Source organism: Vicugna pacos, chromosome 6, assembly GCF_048564905.1.
Source record: "Vicugna pacos chromosome 6, VicPac4, whole genome shotgun sequence".
NCBI classification, from domain to species: Eukaryota; Metazoa; Chordata; class Mammalia; order Artiodactyla; family Camelidae; genus Vicugna; species Vicugna pacos.
Window position 1 is genome coordinate 39,137,167 of NC_132992.1, and position 22,896 is coordinate 39,160,062.

General features: G+C 35.2%; 1 protein-coding gene across 6 annotated transcripts in view; it reads right to left on the reverse strand.

Moving 5' to 3' along the window:
• The window catches only part of HEATR5A (HEAT repeat containing 5A), an 85,845-nt gene that overhangs the window by 51,043 nt on the left and 11,906 nt on the right, over nt 1-22,896 (reverse strand). For 5 of the 6 annotated variants that reach the window (XM_072962902.1, XM_072962898.1, XM_072962899.1 and 2 more), the window contains 11 exons: nt 21,518-21,729; nt 20,461-20,569; nt 18,230-18,379; nt 17,261-17,435; nt 12,049-12,209; nt 10,565-10,820; nt 9,816-9,971; nt 8,147-8,397; nt 5,863-5,974; nt 1,930-2,082; nt 816-915 (listed from right to left, as the gene is read on the reverse strand). In XM_072962902.1, coding sequence (XP_072819003.1) covers nt 816-915; nt 1,930-2,082; nt 5,863-5,974; nt 8,147-8,397; nt 9,816-9,971; nt 10,565-10,820; nt 12,049-12,209; nt 17,261-17,435; nt 18,230-18,379; nt 20,461-20,569; nt 21,518-21,729 — 1,835 coding nt within the window. The remainder of the gene's footprint in view (nt 1-815; nt 916-1,929; nt 2,083-5,862; nt 5,975-8,146; nt 8,398-9,815; nt 9,972-10,564; nt 10,821-12,048; nt 12,210-17,260; nt 17,436-18,229; nt 18,380-20,460; nt 20,570-21,517; nt 21,730-22,896) is intronic. The other variant, XM_072962901.1, reaches the window with a different exon arrangement.

Below are 22,896 nucleotides of genomic sequence, written 5' to 3' on the forward strand. Positions count from 1 at the left end.
ATGGTAGTACAGAGGAGCACACGGATAACTTCCACACTATCATTATTGTTCTAATTCAGGGCTAGTTAAATCCAGCCCACTGCCTATTTTTGTAAATAAAGTTTGACTGGAACACAGCTGCACTCATTCACTTACAGATCAGCTATGACAGCTTTTAAGATACAACAACAGAGTTGAGTAGGTGCAACAGAGACTGCCTGGGCCGAAAAGCCTAAAATATTTACTCTCTGGCTCTTTACAGCAAACCTTCACTAACCTCTGCACTAGCTGTGCTGAGTTCATGGGTGTTCATTTTTATATCATTTAATACTTTTTGTAAAGACTTTCTCTAAACTATACATTTTATTAATTTGGAAATTTTAAGTGACCATGACATTTACTGGATTAAAAAGATGTTTTATCATATATGTATAAATCAAATGTATGAAAAATATAAACAACAAAAAACCAAAACTGTTAACAAGCATCTGGTTCTTAGGAACACAGAATAGCACTAACAAACCAATAAAGCGCATACCTGAAAAGGTTAACAGGCTTAATATTTAATTTCTTGGTTAAATCTGACTGTATGGAAGATACATTATCCACCAAGTAACTTTCCTTCCCTTTTAATATGTATTTTTCTTTCAAGATCCTAGCCTAAAAAAAAAAAAAATCACATAACTAAGTGTTTGCCTTCCTCTGCAAAAGGAAAATCATTCACCAACCATAGAAACTTGGCCTTATTAATAATGTACTTTAAAAGATACTACATAATCAGAGAGTAACTAATTGCTATTAAAAATTTTTATCAAATCTAAATAGTGGATCCTTACTGAGTTAGCAAATCCACAGCGCAAGGAAGTGGTGGAAGAAGATGCTGCATTACTTCCTCAGTAAGGAGATCACCACAGTGGGAAACAAAGCTCTTGACAGCTGAAAAATAGAACAGACTTTCACTTGGCAGAGTGTAATGAATCATGACAAAAAGCATTCAATTATGGTACAGCATTTGCATTTTTATTAAAGGAATAAACAAATGTCCTAAAACAAACAAACAAAAAAATCTTGAAACTCTACTATAAAAAGGAAGCTAACGTCTTCTACCTCCAAACAAAAAAAGAAAAAAAATCAAACTTCTAGAATTACTATAAGAGACCAACAACCAAGTTAACCAAACGTTGCTTTCCTGGGGTTTCACTCAGCCCTTGAGCTCAGAAGTAGAAGCTATCTTATCCTCAAGTTTGCCATTTCTACACTAGCTCTGACAAACCAGACTGACTTTTGAGTCAGCTTGTTAGGTTTTATAAATATTACCTGAAATACAGAAGTTTCTTTAAGGAGTTATTTCATATGTAGAATAAAATGAATATTTTAAAGTCAGACTCAGTTTCAAGGAAGCATTGATTTTGGTTTTAATTATTCATGGCATTTTTACTCTTAAAATAATTTTTTCTTTTTAAAGAGTAAAAATGGCATGAATAAACAAAGCCAAAATCAATGCTTCCATGTCTTTTCAGGGATCCCACACTTCCTTAGTCCAAATTTTCATGGTGGATACTATTTTTAATCATCTATGTGTTATAAAAGGGCACAACTTTCATATATAAAAAACTAAATGGAAATCATGCTCAATCAATGCTAATTAAATCGAACCCTAGTATTTCTGAAAAGAGAAATGAACGCCCACTTAACACAAAGTAATCTTGACATTTCTCAACTGGATTGCATAAAGTGAAACATGTATCCTAAGGATAAGAATTCTTAAATTTGGCTTATGACAACATACTTGTGTTATAATCATTAATCAGTCAATTATACTCAATAACAAAAATCACCAGAAGCAGTTTTTTTCCTCCCTTAAACTTAAATAAGACATACAAGTATGTGTAAAGTTCAAGGGTGGATGGAAAAAGCTAGAAGAGAGAGAGAAGACTGAACTCAACCTACCACAAAGAGCACCAGCTCGTCCTTCCAAGGTTACCTGCCACGTAAATGAATCTCCTCGGCTCTTTTCTGTTTCTAGATCTTTAGGAGACACTGGAAAGACACACTTCCACAACAGTAGAACTCGAGCAAGGTGATGACTGACAAATGCAGGACCTGTAATTTATTCAACTTGTCACTTGTAAAAGAACCCAGCAGTTGTTACTCTTTAAAACTCTTCCCTCTTAAGCATATTTTAACCCACACTACTGCTGGATTACTTTGTCCCTTCTCGTTCCAATGAATGCACTACCGGATGAATGACTGATGGCACTGAAGTACAGAGAGGAAAAACAAAAAACAGTAAAGTCTGAGCTCCAGCGTCAGCCCTTCCACTACGGCTATGACCTCTTTGAGACTCAGTTTCTTTCAACCATAAAATGAAGCCAGAACCACCTGTACTGCCTGTCTCCAAGGGTTTCTCAGTCACTTTAAAGTAGTCCCAAAACTAATGTTTTCCCTAGTAATTCTACCTTTTGATAGCAATTTGTTAAAAGTCAAAAATCAGATGTGACCCATCTGAATGAAATTTTTTCTTCTTAAGATTTCAGAGCAACTACATTTATGAAGTGAGTGATCATGAATACACAAACCCAGTAATGAAAGGCAATATATGATGGTAGCTTTTTATAGTCATATTCTAGTATATGTGAGGGATGGTTTCAGGACCCCCACAGATAACCAAAATCCAAGGATGCTTAAGTCCCTTATATAACGTAGCATGGTACAATTTGTCCACTGTATCCTTGAATTCAGAACCCACAAATAGAGAGAGCTGACTGTACGTACTTGATAGCGTATAGCATTATCAGTTATGAAAAAAGAACAAGATATATAAAAATGAAAATGCATAGCTTTTTTCTCCAAGTAATTTTCTTTAAAATTCTTGGATAATCTTAAAATTCTCCTACAAGTACTCCCTACTTCTCATTCCCATGTTCTGCTGCTTCTTCAGTATGGCAGCATGGCACAGAACCGTGCTGGGCTCTGGAGGGAGAGGTTAACCTAGGTTAACATCCTGGCTCCATCCACTTACTAGCTGTGTAAGCTTGGATGAGTTCCTTAACCTTTTTGTGCCTCAATTTCCTCATCTGTAAATGGGGATAACAACAGTATTTACCTCATTGGACAGGTTCTGAGGGTTATATGAATTTATATGCAGTAGAGTGCTCCACTTGTGATAGGCATTTATGTATGTGACATTATGCAGTTATCATTCCAGAACAGTCTTATCTGCATATGAAGAGGTGAGTGAGCATAATGGCAAATGAAAGGGCAACTACAAGCCAATCTTTTTTTGATGCATAAAATTTAGTACATAAAAAAAATTAATTTTGCCATTTTTCTCCTGACTTGCTTTTTAGGAAGAGGCCCTACATTTATCCCTACAGCAAAATAAGCCTAATTCAACACTCTTGGCTCACTACTTTCTTTGATAAAGTAGTACTGAAAACACACCAGGACTGCAATAAAATAAAAAAAAACTACAGTAAGGCAGTTAGGAAAAAGTGACTGTAAGAGGTTTCTGTGAGTGAATGCATGCATGTACGTGTGCACAAAGGCACACTCCTATGCAATGGGCTGTGGGAACAGAGAAAATTCTGAATGCAAAATTTAGTCAGATACCAAAAAATAAAATAAGTCTGGAGCCACCAGGAATACCCATTGTTGATAAAAAGTTTCATAAATACTTGCCATTGTACCTCTAAGATATCTTACAAGTTCAACAGTGAACAATGTACCATCTCTTTCCTAGAGAGGCGTCAAGATAATGAACTCAGAAACATATATGAACTAACATTAAAAAAAAAAAGTTTGTAGTAATTACAGAATTAAAATATAAACAACAGTAAGTTTATTCACACCAAGAATACTGGATCCAACAAAAACTGAACTCACTTTATGAGCCACCCAGATACGAAAGACTCGTAGGTATCTGCAAGTAAAACAAAGGTGCTGTGTGCATTCAAATAAACTGGGAGTGTGGAGCAAAAAACGTTGTAGTTCGTTTTTGAGGAACGGACTTAAATGTTGCCTATTTGAGTTTACATTAGTTCAGAACAGTGAATATATGAAAAATAATGTAAATAGTGAAGAAAATGCTGAAAATGCAAAAGAGGTATTAAAACTGCCAGGCAAAACTTAAAGCACTCAGACAATCATCTAAATACCATTTCCCACAAAAAGAATACTCAGAGCTCCTTGGAGAAATGACTGATTGCAAGTCTGGGGCAGGAAATATATGATATAAAAGCTGGGACATCTTGTCATGCCAAAAATAAAGACGTTATCAAAGAATATAGGTTCATGTTAAGAAGACATATGAACTAACTAGAAGGCGCTCCCCACTGACTAAAGATGAGATAATCTAAGGATCAAAAGGAATAATGACTGCAGTGGATTGAAACATAAATATACAAAAATCTATGAGTTTATAATGATACTTAAGGGCAAAACCTCCCTGATCCCCTTTGAAAGTTGCTAAGATACTAGTAATACATTCTAAAAATTGATAATGAAGGGGAAAATAATGCATTAAAAAATAAAGGCCAAGAAAACACAATAATTAAATAAAACATTAATTTATCCTTTTTGGTATGTTGAATATGAAAATGCATTAAAAGATTGTCTCTTTTAGAAAGGAGAAAGCATCACTTGTAGTCTTCTTCCAGTGGAATTTTGACTGCTTCTGTTCATTAAAATACTGCAATTCTTAAGCAGTTTATTTTCCCCTTTAATTAACTAAGAATATCAATATGGCAGGCATGAAACACCTGGCCAAAAGCAAATAAAAGCTTGTCTACTTTATCTCTGTCACACTGTGAAATCATGATCTATGCCAGGGGTCAACAAACATTTGCTATAAAGGCCCAGACAATAAACATTTTTGGCTTGGAAAGCCATAGTGTTTCTGTTGCAGTTACTCAGTTCTGTCACTGCAGTGCCTGAAGGCTACAGACAGTATGTAAAATGACTGTGGTTGTGCTATAATAAAAAGTTTATTTATGCATACCAAAAGCTGACTTTCATATAATTCCCATGTATTACAAAACATTCTTTTTTTTTTAACCATTAAAAATGTAAAAACCATTTTTAGCTTACAGGCTGTACAAAACAGGTGGCAAGCCAGATTTGGTCCATAGGGTGAACCCTGATCTAGTCCAAAAAAATCTCTTTAATGATCTCAAAAATATTAAAGTGGCCCTTCATTTATAACGACTTCTTTTAATTAAGCTCCTTTTAGATCAAATTACTTCAGAGGTGTCAAAATGATTTACCGGTCAAATCCATCTAAGTTTTACAAACAATAAAGCATACAATCATCAAAAAGAGACTTAAAAATAAAGCATAGCTTTAATAAAGTAATAAAGCTTAGTTTCAAAGTTGTAAGATGTAAATATAAAAATCATGACCACAAAATAATTGCTTATTTTTAATAAAAATCATTTAAATGAGCCACCCTAGCCCCTTCAATGTAACTACCTTATTAGTGTCACCAATTCTCAGAACAATTATAGAACTGGATTCATGAGCTATCACATGTTCTTTTGCTTATCCTTTTATTGTAGAAATTTTTTTTCTGAAGATAGATGTGAATAATTTTGGAAAAGTCTGAGTCACTCAGAGTTAAGTCTGAAAGATGATTAAATTGCTTACTCCACTTAAGGCTCATAAACTGGTCTTCAAGAGAATTTCAATTAAGGAGATCTGAAAACGTTTTGAGGAATGGAGTAAATAAGTATACTTATTTCCTAAGTGACTAACAGGAGAAAAATGTTTATGCAGATATTTAAATTCTGGTATATATTAAGTTAGTCTTGTCAAATCATACTTTAGAATACGTTCAGAAAAGACAAAGTAGTTTGTAGTTATATAAACCCTCCACAAGACTGTTACCTAATGTCATCAGTGCAGCAATCAACAACCATCCAGCTTGTGTGCGCTGAGCCGAAAGGCGACTATTTTGAGCAGCAGAACACAGCAAATCCTCTGCTAATGTCATAATAATCTGTTTACATATAAAAGAACAAAGTAAAAAAAAAAAGTCTATCAGTTTATAGGTTCCCGACCAAACGACAGCAACTAATAATAATAATCTCTTGAAAAATTAACTCTTAAATATGAAAAATGTACATGATAAAGGACTGTCATTCATGTAGACTATACCAGAGGACAATGTCACAAAGGAAACTAAACAAGGTAAGTTTTCAAGGTTAAATACTGGTATATTAGGTTGTACACAGCAGTCCTATAATTCTTTGTAGAGTATATGTGACAACATTGTACAGCCATTCAAATTTAGCTGTATAAAATATGAATTTATTTTTAGTTTTAAGCAATCATCTTCTTAGACCTGTATTTACCAGAGAAAGTTTTATTACAGGAACCTACCCTTTTAAAATCCTGCATACTACCTTGCTAACGGAGCGGCTGATAATAGTCTTTCCAGAGGCAGTATACCATATAACCATAGTTAAAAGTAGTCAATAGTCTCCCACTGAAGTAGTTTCATAGCAGAAACTGTTACCAATCACCTCTAGAAGTGCAGCAAATGCTATGAGATGGCATATAACTTTTCTAAAGAGGAAGGCTAGTGTATTTTTTTTTTTAATAATCAACCAACTTACTATCAACTTACGACTACTTGCAGTCTCTACAGTCAGTGGAAAGCATTCAAAAAGAGTGAGGGCAAAACAAACCAATCCTGTCTGCCTGAATTAATAAGATGTGAGAACACTAGATGTACACAATGGCAATTCTTCATTTAGCAAGATGTGATGTGTTAGTTTAGATTATAACTAAAATAATAAATTTAAGTGAATAGCAACTTTCAAAGTTGTCAATCACCTTATTCTGATGGCGCTGGCACTACTTAAGAATTTCTGAAGTAATGGCATACTCTTTTGCAAAGCCCAAATGTGGAGGATATACCATAATACTCAATGAATAATCACACAGGAGTGACAACAGAAAAGAAAAGAACAATGGTGATTTAGTTCTTAAAAAATATTTGTATGTGCATGAGGCCCAGACTGTGAGGGCATTCACTGTCAAACAATATTCTTTGACAACTTACAATGCCTATTCAAAAAGAAACAAAATTCCATCACCATGCTTTGCCTATTTTGTGTTTAATATTTCATTAAAAAGTTTTCTTTAGTTCTCTTCAAAATTCCTCATACATTAAGACTGGATTATTTACTCACCAGGTTCTGTATCATCTATCTGTTTCAAAGTGCTACATTCAAAACCCGTATTTTTGGATAGTAATGCAATTTAGTATCACTATGAACTCATGGTATCTTACATATTTATTCTGTTTTAATCTATCTTTGTCTTTTTTTTTTTTTTAATGTACACATTATCCCAGCTTTGGTCAGAGGGAGAGCCTACAGCTATCTCCTGTATCCATTTAAAATGAATAGTCTTTGATGACTTCTTTGCTTTCTGGCATGATAAGATACTCCGGGTTTATACATTGTGCATTTCCTGCCCTCGATCTGGTATCAGCCATTCCTCCAAGTGGCCTTGATTCCTTTTTGGTTGGAAATGGTATTCAGAGCCATAATCTGGGCACTAGGGGTCTTCTCTGCTACTGAGTTGTCACTGCTTTTATGTCTGGACAGAGTGAAATGAAATTAAAGTTCATACTGATATTTTTAATTTAAATTTAACATATGGGGCTTTTACCTAACTTTCTTGATTCTATGACTGTAGTTCTTTTTAATATGGAAAATATTGGTTCCTAAGAACATTACTTAATTAGCTCATCTTACTAAGTATATGTAACTAATTTCAAAATAATACCAACTACAAAATTATTAAATAAAGTTTAAGATTTCTTTTGAAGCCCCATTTGTCCTTTGCAATGCAATTTTAAAATGCACTTCTATGGACGAGCCGAATATATGACAAAAAAAAAAAGTCTTCAGGAACAAAATCTGTTACCAACTGGAGATATTTCTAACAAAAAGCACAGAAAGCAACTCCTGCTTAAGTGTGGATATGACATTTTTAACCATCCCTTCATTTTCCACAGTAATAATAATTAAGAAGTAGTACAGCTCAGAAATTTGTCCTGCTTGGCTCTGACTGGGTGATACTGGGATGACAGAAGACAAGGATGCTTTTAGGAAAAACCTGAAACATCACTATCATATGTGAAGAATGAAATCATTACCTTGCCCTTTCCATGTGGAATTCCTAAAGGACAATGTTTCACTGCTCCCAGCAGAGCTGCCACAGCAAAACTAAAGCCAGTCACTGCTTCAGGTGAAGATTTAAGCACAGTAAGCCTTTCAAGGCAACGGTCTAAGAGGGGTGTTAGGTAGGAGGGTAGTGCCACAGCAATGCAGTGTAGACACCAGGCGGCTGCCAGTCGAACAGAGATGCTGGGATGAAGAACAACTGAAATGACACTGTCAAGGACACCTGGAAGGACAGAATAAACAAAAGACAACTCAGCTACACAGATAAAACTCAGCCACCCAACAGTCAAGAATGGGTAGCCACACGGATATAAAATATATTCTTTATCAAAAGCCAAATCAGAATTGGAAAAAAATTAAGTGATACATAATTATAAACAATTTTTTGTACCTAAGAATTACTTCTACTAACATAGCTCACAAAAACTGGCTTAAATTAGGTCAGTACACAAAGGAAAAATTTAATTTCCTAAATAAACTAATGTTCTGCTTACTTGAGATCATTCCTTTGGTACTAGAAATTAAAAATAATCAATAAATAACAAAAACATCTTGAGAAGATATGTGACGTCTTGCTCCATCCTCCTTTTCTTTTAAATCCTTTCTGGCACATTTATCTAGACAATTGGTATACTCCCTATCTATCATCTCTCTTTTATCTGAGAACAAAACGTTGAATAAAATCAAGGATTCACAAGGTCCTCAGTGGGCTACTAAGTCACTATGAAAAGAGTAGAGTGCAAACACCTGTAAGAAAAAAGTCTACATTTGCTACAATTCAACTTACACCTTCATCAAATCATGTAAGTTTGTGTACATGGTTTTCAAACGGTACTGTCTAGGATAAATAGCTCCCAACCAAGTATAATGTAAGCTTCAGTCAGCAGGAATTATGTATCACAGTCAAAGGACAAAAGCCATTAAAGATGATTTTTAAAAGTAATTAAATTTAAACAGCCAGTCACAAAAGGCCACATGCTGTATGATTCCATTTATATTAAATCTTGTCCAGAATAGGCAAATCCATAGAGACAGAAAACAGATTAGTGGTTATTAGGGTGGGGGGGCAGAGGGGAAATAGGGAATGGCTGCTAATGGGTACAGGACTTTTTCTTGGGGTGATGAAAACACTGTGGAATATGGTAATAGTGGTAGTGTTAACACCACTGTGTGAATTATACCAAAACCAGTGAACTGTATACTTTAAACGGGTGAACTTTATGGTACGTGAATCATCCGCAAAGTGATTAAATAACTTTCAGAGAGAGAAAGAAAAGAGACTGCTTGAAAAGAACTTAGAGGAAATTAATGATGTGCACCATACAGAAACTTTCACTGCAGATGAAAGATCTGAATTCCGGTTCACTTCTCGGTTTTTTCACATTATCTTAAACATCTCCAGAAAGGGGGCTGGAGGTTGAGAGAGACTTAGAGAACAACCTTTAACTATAAAGGCAAAAAAAAAGTCAAACATGTACATATTTTAAATAATCTTGAGTATATATATTTCATAAGACATCTGTAATAAATATATAGTGGAATCAATAATAAATGAGCTATATGAGGGAGCTTTCCTTTCTGGGAGAAGAGCCGCCTAAGGTAAAAACAAAAGTATTCAGACTGGTCACAAACAACAGATACCTGCACTTGAATCCTGTAGCAAAGGTGCAGCTGTGGTGCCGAGACCGTGTATGAGGTTCCCAAGTTCTTGTAAAGCACAGACCAGCACGTGCTGGCTGGCAGCTACATCTGCCGAGCCAAGCCGGGTTTCCAAATTACCGTCACTCATTACAGCATCTGACAGAAGTACAAGAATTAAGTAGGCACCACCATTTTATTAGGATATATTCTAGGAGGTAGGTATTAGGAACAGAAATGTACAAAGGTAAAAATTAATACTTCCACTTGATAGCTGTGGAACCCTTGAGGCAGTAACTAAAATACTAAAATTAGAACTTGCATCTACAGAGAAAGAACTGAACTAATATAACCAATAATCAAGTAATCTGATCGCAGATCCCTTATAACTTTTAGCAAGTGGCACTCAAAGAGAGAACTCGTGGAAATTCCAATTTTACTGCTACTCAAGATAAGCAGTGGACTTAACACAGTACAAGAACTGAGATGAACTGTCTCAAAGACAATGTATCTTATTAACTTTTATAGGAAGATCATGAATTCTGAGGAACTATTATCTACCAGCCTTTAAGACCTGTACTTCTTACCAAGTTAGATAATGTATGTCTCATCTCTACATAGACTACTTTACTCTGAAACAACTGACCTGCATTATAAAGGTGTTTTATTAATAAAGTAATATATCAGTCCAGCTTTTCCAAAGGACAACTCCTTTAGCATTGTTAAAACAGACTGTCTTAGTAGATCCATACCCACAACTTTCTTTAACTTCAAGATAGCCTGGCAAATATCCTTGGCAGCAGCAATTTGAGCCTTTTCTCCAAGAAGGCCTCCTATAGTAGCTCGAAGGATGAATGAAACACAACGGCGACTGCAGACAGCATCAATCTGAGTTTGGGTGGCCTTAGGGTGTGACTGTGACACCAGGCTTAGGATATGAGAAAGAAAGGCAGCAACGTTTTTCTCTAGCCATGCTCCTCCTAGTGTTGAAACAAATACCACGTAAGCCTAAAAAAGAAAGGAGTTTCGTCTTCAAAATGAAATAATTTCAATTCTATATTAACATTCTTTTCCATAAAATATGCAGACTGTATTTACTCCTTCCTCATTTATAAAGCCTTTTTACCTATAGAAAAATAGTACTTTTTTTTTGTTTGTTAAGCCAAAATTGAAGTGTTTCAGCTGAGATTTCATTTATGCTGCCTATTTTATTTTGGCTGGACTGTGCGAAATCTCAGGATAGTCAGCATAGCTAGTGAATATGTAAAATGTGTCTGTGACGTCTCTAAACAAAGCATTCAAGCTCTTTAACGTTGTGAACAAGAAAACCCAAAAGAAACGCAATGTAAGAATTAACTATGTTCTAATACCATTAACTCTAAACAAGTTTAGTTCTAGAAACCTGGAAAGAAAGTTTATAGTGACAAATCACTGCACTTTGTTTTCATGAATGTTAATGGTTTGGCTTACCCCAGAGATACAAAGACAGCAGTTTCCTTATCTAATCTGTTTTTTAAAAACACAGTTTACAATTACACTGGGACATCGTACATTTTCATGTAGTCTAGTATCACATAGTATAAACAATTCAGATATGTGTCAATTTAAAAAATACACATTTGTTTGAACCATGGTGGCATTTAGAAAACAAGATAATTCACAGAAAGAATCCTAAGACCTCTGTGTTGTCTTATTCTAAGACCCCTTTCCCAGGGTTTAGCTTTTTACATTTTGTTTAGAACCAAGAATTTACGCACTTAAGTAGATTACATGCTGTATCTTTATCTGGGAATAGAGACCATATAAAATGCAAATATAATATTGCCCATGCCAAATAATATGTACCTAATAGCTTAAATCTGAACTATATAAGCAGACATAAACACAGTGGAAAACATGTTCAACCACAAAACACATGGAAGCCCATGGCCTAGAAATAAACAAACAAAAAAATGGTGTTTGTGTTTCAAAGGAAATAAACAAAAGTCTCCCTTTATTACAAACTGAAAACACAACTAAAGTCGGTAATAGCCTGTTTAGTTGGCTTTGTATAAATAAGGTTCTTTTACTTGTACCCTAGTTTTAAACAAGTGTTTTGGCCTCACCATATCTATTTATAAATACGAGAGCATAAGTGATGACCTTGCACAGTATCACTTCTGCTTGGAGTCAGATACTAAAACTTTCATTACAGGCCAGTGAGAATTACATTTAGATACTGATTTGTAATTCTAACCTGAGTAACTCCAACTCGAACATCCCTACTGACTGAACTGGTTCCTTTCAGCATATCTCCACTGGCTCGAAGAAATCCTGAACTTCCACGTAGAAACCCTGTTCCTAGTAATTCCAGAACTTCCTCCAGGGACACTCTGCGAGTGCTGTGACGTGAGGCTGCTATAACAAAGAACAAAACAAAACATGTGATTTGGATTTTACAGACTAACTTTTAATGCATGATCTTGATTCAAGAGAATGTTAATAGAAACAAAAATCAACGAAAAATCCGAACAAAAAGCAAAATTCACAGAACATTACACACATTAACATACAAAATCACACAAGGGTTCAGAGGTCAGATCATAATGGACTCTTGATGGATCATGTCAATGACATCTTAAAGTCTACGTCTTTTTGAGATTATGCTCTAGTGCTCCCTTGTCCTTGAAGAAGTTAAAAGGCTAACAGTCTTCTAAAACAAAGGAAAGCAGAAATAAACTGCTCTATTTCTCTATGAATGGAAATGCTATACAATGCTTTGAAAAATTTTTTAAAATACTAACAAGGCCAAAATCATACTTTTGTTTTTCTAAATGCTCTGAACTATTCATGAAACTTATATAGTAAAATAACCACCGTGTCTTGTTTTTTTAAAAGTTCTCAACTGCAAGTACAACTTCTATTATATCCTCAGTCTCTAAAGAAACCAAAGCTGAATATTACTATAACTGCTCAGTCAGCTCTTAGGCTGCAATAATTAAGAGCTTAATTAGGCAGAATGTTTTAAGTTTGTCTTCAGTTTGACACAGCTGAGTTTCTCCCTGTGAATATCTAGGGAATAGTAATTCCTTAAAAAAAAAAAAAAAAAAGAACCTGTTTTCTCCCTTTCATCCTTCTGCAAAAAAAATGGTCAGAAACAATCATACACATTATGAAGAAATAAACGTCTGTTAATCAAAGTTATGAACAAAAAATTCTACTCCTTAGCCTAAAAATCTACTCCTTAGATCTAGCCTTAGAGATCACCATGTCAAACAGATGAAAATCTGTACTGGCATCTAGGAGAGAAACATTAGTGAGTGAACAGTACAGAATCCATGCCCTTGTGAATCATAAATTCAAGGAAAGAGAGACACAACAAATGACCAAGTATGTTGGACAGCGATTAAGTCATGCAAAAAACAGAGCAGGTATTTTTTATGCCTAGTGAGTTGAGGCAGAGCCACATGGACAGAATAGCGGAGGGCTCTAGTGGGAGACAGGCCAGAGTGGAAGGATAAAGAGAGAGCAGAGGACATAGAACCTTGTAGACCATTATAAGAAGGACGTGAGTAAAGGGAGGTGCCAGTGGAGAACGTTGAACAGAGGACTGATATGACCTGTCACTTTGCTTTTGTGCTGAGAACACTGTAGATGAGGACAAAGGCAGAAGTAGGGAAAACCATTAGTAACAATTTAGTAATTCAAGCAAGAGGTGATGGTGGCTTAGGCCAAGGTGGCTACAGTAAAGTTGAGTCTGGATACACATACTTATACATATATATTTTAAGATTTTATTAGGAAAAAAATGTCGAAATACAAAAAGCTGCATGATAGTAAAATAAACTCCCATATACTCTTCATCTAAACTCACTCACCATATTTCCCTTACCATATTCTCATTTTTGACGAATACATGTATAACTAGTTCTATCTATAGAAAAGCCCTCAATTTGAGTTTGTCCTGGGTTTCCTCAAGAGAATTACATAAGGAATGCTGTAAGCCTTCTCAATGTATAACATCCAAAGGCAGCGTCAGTCTTGGTGTCAGTCTGTCCGTACATTGGTGACACTATCTGTGAACACCTGAATAAGGTGTCTGCCAGTCTTGTCCACTGTAAAATATCAATTTTCCTTTTGTAATTACTATGCCACCTGTGTGCTGATACTTTAAGACAGCACAAATAACCTGTAGCCCACCAAACCTTTATCTAAAAATGCACTGAAGATTCCTATCTGCATAAATAATTACTATAATAACTGTAAAAAAAGCTCAGTATCCAACAATCATTACTTTTAAATTTTTTGGTTGGTATTCCACCATAAAAAGACCTTTTTCTTCTCCTTTACTTACTTTCATTATGTATCATAGATTCTTTTTTAATGTAATAGGTTATAATCCATTTCTATCATTATTAATTTTGTTTCTAATACTGTCCTGGATTTGGCCAGTGGAGGCTCCTTACTTTTTGACACAAGATGTTCCAGGCTCATCCTCAGACTTTCCTTGCCTCAATCCCATAAGCCACTTCCCTAAGGAGTCCCGATTCTAGGTACATTTTAGATTAAGTTGAATAGCTACTGAGTGAGAGAGAGAAGATTCAAGGGTGACTTTACAAACTGCAGTGTGAACACCTCCAAAGACAGAGCTGTCGTCCAGATTACAAGACTCCAAGGAGGGCAGGTATGTGTATGTATGGGGGAGGGGAGATTAAGCATTCACTTTAGGACAAGTTCATTTGAGACATCAAATAGACATCCAAATAGAGATGTCAAATGGGCAGCAAGATGTAAGAGCCCAGTGTCCAACAGAAAAGTGTGGGCTGAAGATATAAATCCAGGAACCCTGATATTTAGGTGGTATCTAAGCCATGAGGCTGGATAAGATCATCAAAGAGTGAGCATACATAGAGAGCAGAAGACCAGGGACTAGGTGATGGGCCTCTTCTATGAGGAGACAGGAATCATCAAGGACTGAATAGAAATTTCTTAAGAGGAGGAAGGAAAACCCAGGAAGCATGAGGTCCTAAAAGGCAAGCGAAAAAAGGATGAGGAGGCGGGGTCAACTGAGTTAAACGACGCCGAAAGGTCAGGTAAGACAACTGAGAACTACCCACTGACTTACTATGGCTAAATATTAGAACAAAAGCGCCAAAGGGCAGGGGCTTTTAACTGCTTTGTTCAACAACATATCCCACATCCTTAGAACAGATCATGGCCCTATAAATACTTTATTTACTGAATGAATGATGAACACAGAGGTCATTGGTGACCTTAAAAAAAAAAAACAGTTTTCGAGAAGTGCCTGGTGGAAAATCCTAAGTGAAGTTGGTTTGAAAGAAGAGAGGAACTAAAGACAGTGAATATCAAGAACTCTTTCGAGGAACTTTGCTGCAAAGGGAAGAAGACAAATGGGGTTGCAGTTGGCTAGAGAAATAAGATACAAGAAAAAAAACTTTTCAAAGATGAAAGAAACAAAACCATGTTGTTGAAGGGAATATCCAATAAGGGAAAGGCTGATGCAGGAGAGGGGAGACTACCTAGAGCAATGTCCTCAGGCAGGGGAGAGGGTGAGCTCTAATATATACTGAATGCGTGGATTTAATAGAAGCAGCAATAATTCATCTAATAACAGTGGGAAAGTCAGAATATATGCATACAGATGCCAGAAGGTGGGAAGATTTAGGAGGACACCCTATGGAAGACAGGTCATCAAATGAAAGTAAGAGGAGAGAAGAAGAAGGTATAAAATAGTCAATTAGGAAAGTGGGAGAGTGAATGGATAAAGGAAACAGAGTATGATTTGAGGTTCACGGTCAAGAAGTCACTTTAAAAGATTCCATAAATTCCTGGCAGCTTATCCCAATGTTAGGAAAGTGTCATATTCAATCCCTGCTTTTCAAGTGCCTTGGTATAATATAGCATCTATTAGAAGCCTGCTGGTTTTACTAGGAAAATCATTTCAGTTCGGTATCTCACAATCTTTGCATACTCTGGTTGACTGTACAAACCTCCACTGCATTTGTTTTGCAAATAATCAAGGACTATGTTGCTAACTATTAGTCTCTTCTTTAAAAAAAAAAACCAATCTCTTATGACATCTAGGTCACTTTTTAGTTGTCTGAAAAAACTCAATTACAATACAAGCCTAGAACTTACAGATGCAAGACGGTAGAATTTCTAACAAAAGATTAAGCCAAATTTTTAGTGTGGGTGAAGCTGATTTTTCACTTTCCTTAGTCTGATTACAAAAATGCTGGTATTACTTTAATGCTACTATAGGAGGATACGCATTTAAATATTCTCATATGTTAGGCAATTTTGTATTTTGCTTGTTTTTATTGAACTGTGTGCTAACGTAATGATATATCTATAGAAATGAGCAATTCACATTTTCAAGAGGGTTTGATTAAACATGTCTTCTAATTTCAATCTCTTAGATGGCTTAAGTTTTAAACTCTTAAATGCCCTGAACAGCTCTGAATTATAAGATTAGAACCACAATAAAAATAAATATCTTATTATAAATTTTAATCTTATGGGTCTCAATTGGAGAAGGTGGGAAATGTTCCCCAAGTGATTCTGATATTCTGTACTCCCTGTTCATTCTCATCTCTGGTTGAGAAACACTGGCTTAGAAAAAAAAAGAACCCTCTCTAACATAACAGTAAGTAATTTCTACAGCGACGATTCTCAAACTTTAATGTGTATACAAGTTATCTGGTGATCTTGTTAAAATGGGAATTTGATCTAGTAAGTTGGATGGGCCTGGGTTTCTGTGTTTTTTATGAGCTTCCAGGTGATGCCAGTACCCCTGGTCTGCAGACGTTTGAAGAGCAAGGTTCTACAGAACAAGCCCATTTTCATTTGCGTGAGACTGTTATTCTTTAGAGCAAGTTTTTAATTATTCATCAATGTTTTATATATATTATAGATGAAACCCTGGCAAATTCTCTTGTTTTCAAAATTACTCCATCCTCCCTCACTGCCTAGAGGTATATAAATAGGGAATAAACACTAACACAGTGTAAACTGTCCAAATATATTAAATTTCAAGTATCTGCTGTTTGGAATTATTAACATCATTATTCCCTTATACCAATAGGAAGCCAAATGTATATAATCAGATGCATGCTCCTTAAAGAAAAATTCTCAAGATTTAGATCATATCTCTTACTGGATAACATGCCACAATTAAAAAAAAAAAAAAAGCCAAAATGTAGAGGAAGACAGTGACATTCAAAAGCATACTTATTTAAGAGTTCTTTTATTTTTCCTCAAATTTTTACAGAATTGTTTTAAAATGAAATCTTAGGACTCATAGAAATGTTTACAAACCAAAACTGATCTATAAGATTCTCTGCCTATTTTCAAAAGTAATAATGGATAGCAGCGATGTTATATATGTTTGTCTAAATCAACTGGGAAAAAATTATGGAAGACATTCTGAAAATAATTACATGAATTACCTGCTCCTGGATGTTTAGAAATTATAGCTTTAGCCAACACCGTGCCTAACAGCTTTGAAACTGAAATCCGCACATCATAATTGGAGCCTTCAAAGGACTTAAAACATAGCGTGGCCACACTGTCCAGATCTGTACTCCACATGAAGATGGCCTCATTCTGAAGTTCAAGCAGACACTACTCAAGTGGAAAAATAAGAAATTAATGAAAAACAAAATATAAATGTCAGGTTCAGAACTATGTAAGTTGTAGAACCTTTCAAGATCTAACAAAAATAATACACAAATCCAAAGTACCTAAATAATGACTGCAGGGACGAGAAGTGAATACTCATTAAATAGTCATAAAAATGACACTATATAAAGCAATGTGTCCATATAGGGTGGCAAAAAGACCCATTTCTAATTCAGTGGGCTATAAAAAATATCTTTAGAACCAATCTGCTGGCCAACATAAACAACTTAGCTATCTAACTGCTATGTTAAGAAGGCACGACAGGGGGAGGGTATAGCTCAGTGGTAGAGTGCCTGCTTGGCATGCGTGAGGTCCTGGGTTCAATTCCTAGTACCTCCATTGAAATAAATAAGTAAACCAACTAATTACCCTCACCCCTAAAAAAAAAAGAAAGAAGGCATGATAAAAACAGAAACAAATCACTCTCAAACAACACAAACTCTACATGTACATTTTAGTTTGCACAATCATAGAGAGGAAGCATAGAAGAGTGGAAGAAATACTCAAGAGGCTGGTAACTTGAACGCCCCACCTCCGACAATGTGCTGCTAACTACTTTAAGAAACCTGGGAAATTCATGTAATTCCCAGGGCCTCAGTTTCCTCATGTGTTAAAATGAGACAGTCTTATCTGAACACCAGAGCCGTGGCTCTAAGATCATGTAGCTGTTACTAGTGTTTTCACAGGGTTAAACTGAAATTTAGTTGTCTTTAATTTCTAGCAATTGTTCATTTTACCTTTGCAGCAGCACAACGAACAGCCATAGATCTGTCTGTCAAGCAGGATCTAGCAGCTTTATAAACATCCCTGTGGCAAGGTGCAGCAGCAGCTCCCAGTCCATTCAATATATTTTGCAGACTTAGCATAATCTCATATCGACCTTGAGACTATCAATGATGAAAAATGTAAGGAATAGGAAAAAAATTCCACTGTGAAAAACAGCATTAAGAATTGAAATTTATCTCATATATTAGAGAAATACTCAGATTTTTGTCCACACTAACGAAGCTATTCTGACACCAGAAAACATTAACAGCTGCTATTTTATGAAGTGTTTACTATTTAAAGTGTTATTTGTATATATTACACTTCAACACAAAATAAAGTTCTTAAGATTGATGTGAAGATTAAATGGAATGACGGAAAATGCCTAGCACAAAGCTTGTATGCTGTTAAGCATTTGATAAACGGTTGCTATGAATGAGGTAACATGGTTAGAGTGCATGGCCTGCCACCTACTAGCTACACGGACTTGGGCAAATCTGTTTCTTTATCTGTTAAATGTTTGTTGTGAGGATCAAATGAGTTACTACCTGTGAGGTGCTTAGAATAGCGCCTGACATACAGTAAATGATCAATAGAGTTTACGACTATTGATGTTTTATCATTTGTTGGTCTGACTAATTTAACTCAGGTTGAAAGTATGCGTTTAGATTTTAAAAGACTTGGGTTTGAATCTCGGCTCTGATCCTTAGTAGCTGTGAGACTTTAACTTGTTCTTACTTATTTGTCTTTAAAATGAGGATAACATGAACCCCACTGAGTCAGTGTGAGAAGTAAAAGTTCCTCTGTGGGGAAACCAGTTACCATAGTGCCTGGTACACAGTAAACATTCAAGAAATAGGAGCTGTTTGTATTACGATGTTTTACTAAATGCTCCAAATGCTTTCTCTGTTCCAGGAAGTGAGGCCACTGTAGGTAAGTTAAAGTTGGAGAAAGATCAACATTAAGTATCACTTTCACAATAATATTATTAATTTATTTTTGTTCAAAGGAGCACAATAGTGAATAATTATAGGTGGACATAACAAAGTGAGTCCTAATGGGAAACTTGTTAAGCTACTTTTATGCCAGTTTCAAATGCTGTCCATCACTCAACCAACAGAGTTAAGAGAAAAAAAAGTTTAAGGTGGCCATAACTCAGTAAATAAAAGTTCTTGCAGACATGTCTTTCTAAATAAAACTAGATTTCTGGATGTTAGCAATCTCTCCCTCTGAATCACCTCCCTTGATCTCTAAGGAAACTATTGCTCAGGGGGAGAAGTGATCCACTGAGTTGATTCTCTCACTAGTTTTATGTTATGGACTTTGCTTCTCCTTAAAGCTCTTGAATCAGCTACATTCTTTTCGAAATTAAGCATATTTTACATTTGAATTTTCCCATGTTCTACCTTGGTACATTTAGAAAAAAAGTGTGTGACCAGCCAGTGTTTTTATAAATTACTTCAGAGCTGTTTTCTAGACTGTTTTTCTAAGTAAGGTAAGAACGGGAACTAGTAACGATATTTTATATTTAAAGGTGCTGAGTTATCCTTAAATATGAGGGACCACAGATGTAAAACTTCTGATATATAAACATACAAATGCTTTCATTTCAAAATTGATTGGTAAAACTATAGTTGGCAAGAGATTACAGTATCTTGGAAGTCCAATGAAGAGATAGCTACAAAAACAAAGAGTGTTTCACAGTGTAAATGATGCCAACAAATCAACGAGGCTAAGGCTGAGAATATACTCCCCTGTCAATTAAAAGGTCACCCTGATCCTAGTCATGCTAATGTCCTCCACACTCTTTCCCACCCTGATTTTTGTTCCTTACTGTCTTCTGATGCTGGTACAATACTAATCCATCCATCAGGAACATAGTAGTTAGCAACTCTATCTGGACCCTCAGACAAGCCCTGGCTCTGGCAGTTTTAAGTAGGATCAGATAGAAGAGGTGATGTGAGAAGAGAGAGCAGGGATGGGTCTGCCAGATAAACACCTTAGTTTTTGCCCATTTGAATTTATGTCAACATACAAAATTTTATTATATTATTGCTTTTCTCATAAAGATTCAATATACAAAGTACATGTGTACATTATCTAGAAATATTTCATGTATGGATATATTTACACGCATACTAACTATTCCTGTCCTAGGTAAAGCTCTTTTACTGGCTCTAGAAACCAAAAAACCTATATTTACCTCTGCACTCTTCACAGCTTTAAGAATATTCCCCACTGTATCAGTAAAGGTGTTACCCAATATCCTACCCAACTTCTTGTACAAGGAACCCAAACACACCACAGCAGCACTGAAACGACATTTAAATTAGAAATTAGTCATGAATGAAAAAACACAAATAAAAAAAATCTCAGCACATGTAAAGAAGACTACTTATTTTTACTTTTAAAGGATAAGATTTCCTGGAATCTATTCCACCGTTAAGTCCTAAGGAATGATACTTAGGTGAGTATCAAATAATTTAATTTGCAATACAAGAATTTTAAAAAGATGTTATCTTCAACTAATCTAAATCTCAGTCCAAAGATTTCATTCCCTCAAATTTTTTACAAACAATTTTTAATAAAACTGGGCTTCATGTATCAGATAATCAAAGATGGTCTTAAAGACATAAGGAAAAGAACAATGTTCTCATAAAGTCTGAAAACTTCATAGGAAAATACATTCTAAGCTAGAAATTAGATCAAGAAAAAATTTCTATAAAATTACTACTGTGGAACCATAACATGGCAAACTGCCTTCTTTAAAGCAACACGTGATAAAATGAATTGAGTTTTGTGGAGAAAGAAATTAACCTGTTCTTCTAGGCTCTTAGAAGAGTATATTTCTATATACTTACTATTAATTTTCACTACTAAGAACCAATAAACTGAAAGAACATCCAAAACGTGAAGAATTTAAAATACCTGTTTCTTAAACATTCAACTGCTAAAATTTTAATCTGACAGTTTTGATTCCCAAATCTAAGCTTTGAATGTGTCTAAAATATCTTTTTTTCAAATTGTATAGTCAATTACAATGTGTTTTTCTCTGGTGTATAGTACAATATCCCAGTCTTAAAAGAACTGTTTCTCTGTCAATGGGAAAATGTTAAATCTTTTTGAAAGTCAGATTTAAAAAAAATTAATACAACAATTTGCATTCAGTTTCTCAGTGATTATCAAGTAGTTTGGGTTCTTTACAAAAATGATACAACAAGGAAGGACTCTTTTATGTTCAGTTTTAATTTTTAACTTACAGTTTAGTGGGAAGGTAACTTGGAGAATCATCTTTGCTACGAATAAGATCATTACATTTATCGATTGTCTCGTAAACAGAGAATGTGTCTCCAATACTATAAAGAATACCCAGATTCTTAGCAAGGAGTTTGCGGGTAGGAGGCCCCGGGGAGCTGTTCAACAAAGACAGGAGCTGTTCAACGAGAGTCTTCTGTTTCTCCCTTACATCACTCTAGAAAGGAAGGTAAACAAGACAGCTCAAGAGTCAACGCAATCTCATGCAATCCTCTATGATTTTTCTTTCATAGAATTAAGAACTAACCGAAGGCTCTAGAAAAATGCAGAATTATTTTGACTAAATGCTACAAATAAGTTGGTGGTGTGGTCATTACATGTCATGAACAGGTAGCTTGTTGCCCTGCTATCTCCAAAAAATAAATTCTGATGTAAATAAATATATACCACAATACAGCATGGTCTCTGTGAACAAAGACAAGGGCTCTATTTCTTCTCCTGTATCTTTCTTCTTCTGCTTGAAAAGTAGAGCAAATTTGTATTTTAAAGCTTCTTAGTTCTTAAGGCTCTGCCCTGTGTATACCTGCATCAGTAAGCAGCAACCTAACCCCAGAGCTGATCTTATGATGGTTACCTGTTTTACTCAGATCTTTTTCTAAGTTTAGTGCCATTTTCTTTTGGCAAACTTATGCATTAAATACCTATAATGTTACTCCATTTTACTTGTCTGCTCTCTGAAAAAGTACAACATAACATCATAGTGGTAATGGTATTCAGGTGTTCATTGAGTCTTAAACTTCCAGAATCAAATGCTTGTTAATTTTGTACGGATTTTTGTCATTTGTTAAATGCTATATGTCTCCATGAGTAGCATCTTTGTACCACTTTTGCATTACATATGGTATTGTTATTATGTAGGAGAATATCCTTATTTTTAGGAGATGTATGCAAACGTATTGAGAAGTAAAGTACCACCTCACATGACTCAGTAAATCAGTCAGTCAATCGAACAGGGCAAAATGTTAACAATTCCTGAATGTAGGTAAAGGGCATTAAAGATTAGTTCTTTTTTTGGTACCCATTTCATTAAGAGGGAACATATTTACTCAAAGACTCTTCAACTCATATTCCTCTTAAAGAGCTCACATCTTTTTCTAAGGGAAACTCCCATTACATTGTTTAGCACTATATGCACCAGGACTTATGCACATGGAGGGACACAAGGTGCAGAAGATAACGGTAATGAAATCTAACACAATGTAATCTGCAGTTAGTTTTTAATGTATCTTAAAATAATATCAAAAACATTGGCTAATTTCTTCCTGTTTTTTTTAAACAGAACAAACTTCTTATTAATATTCCATTATAGTCTTAATAAGGTCTA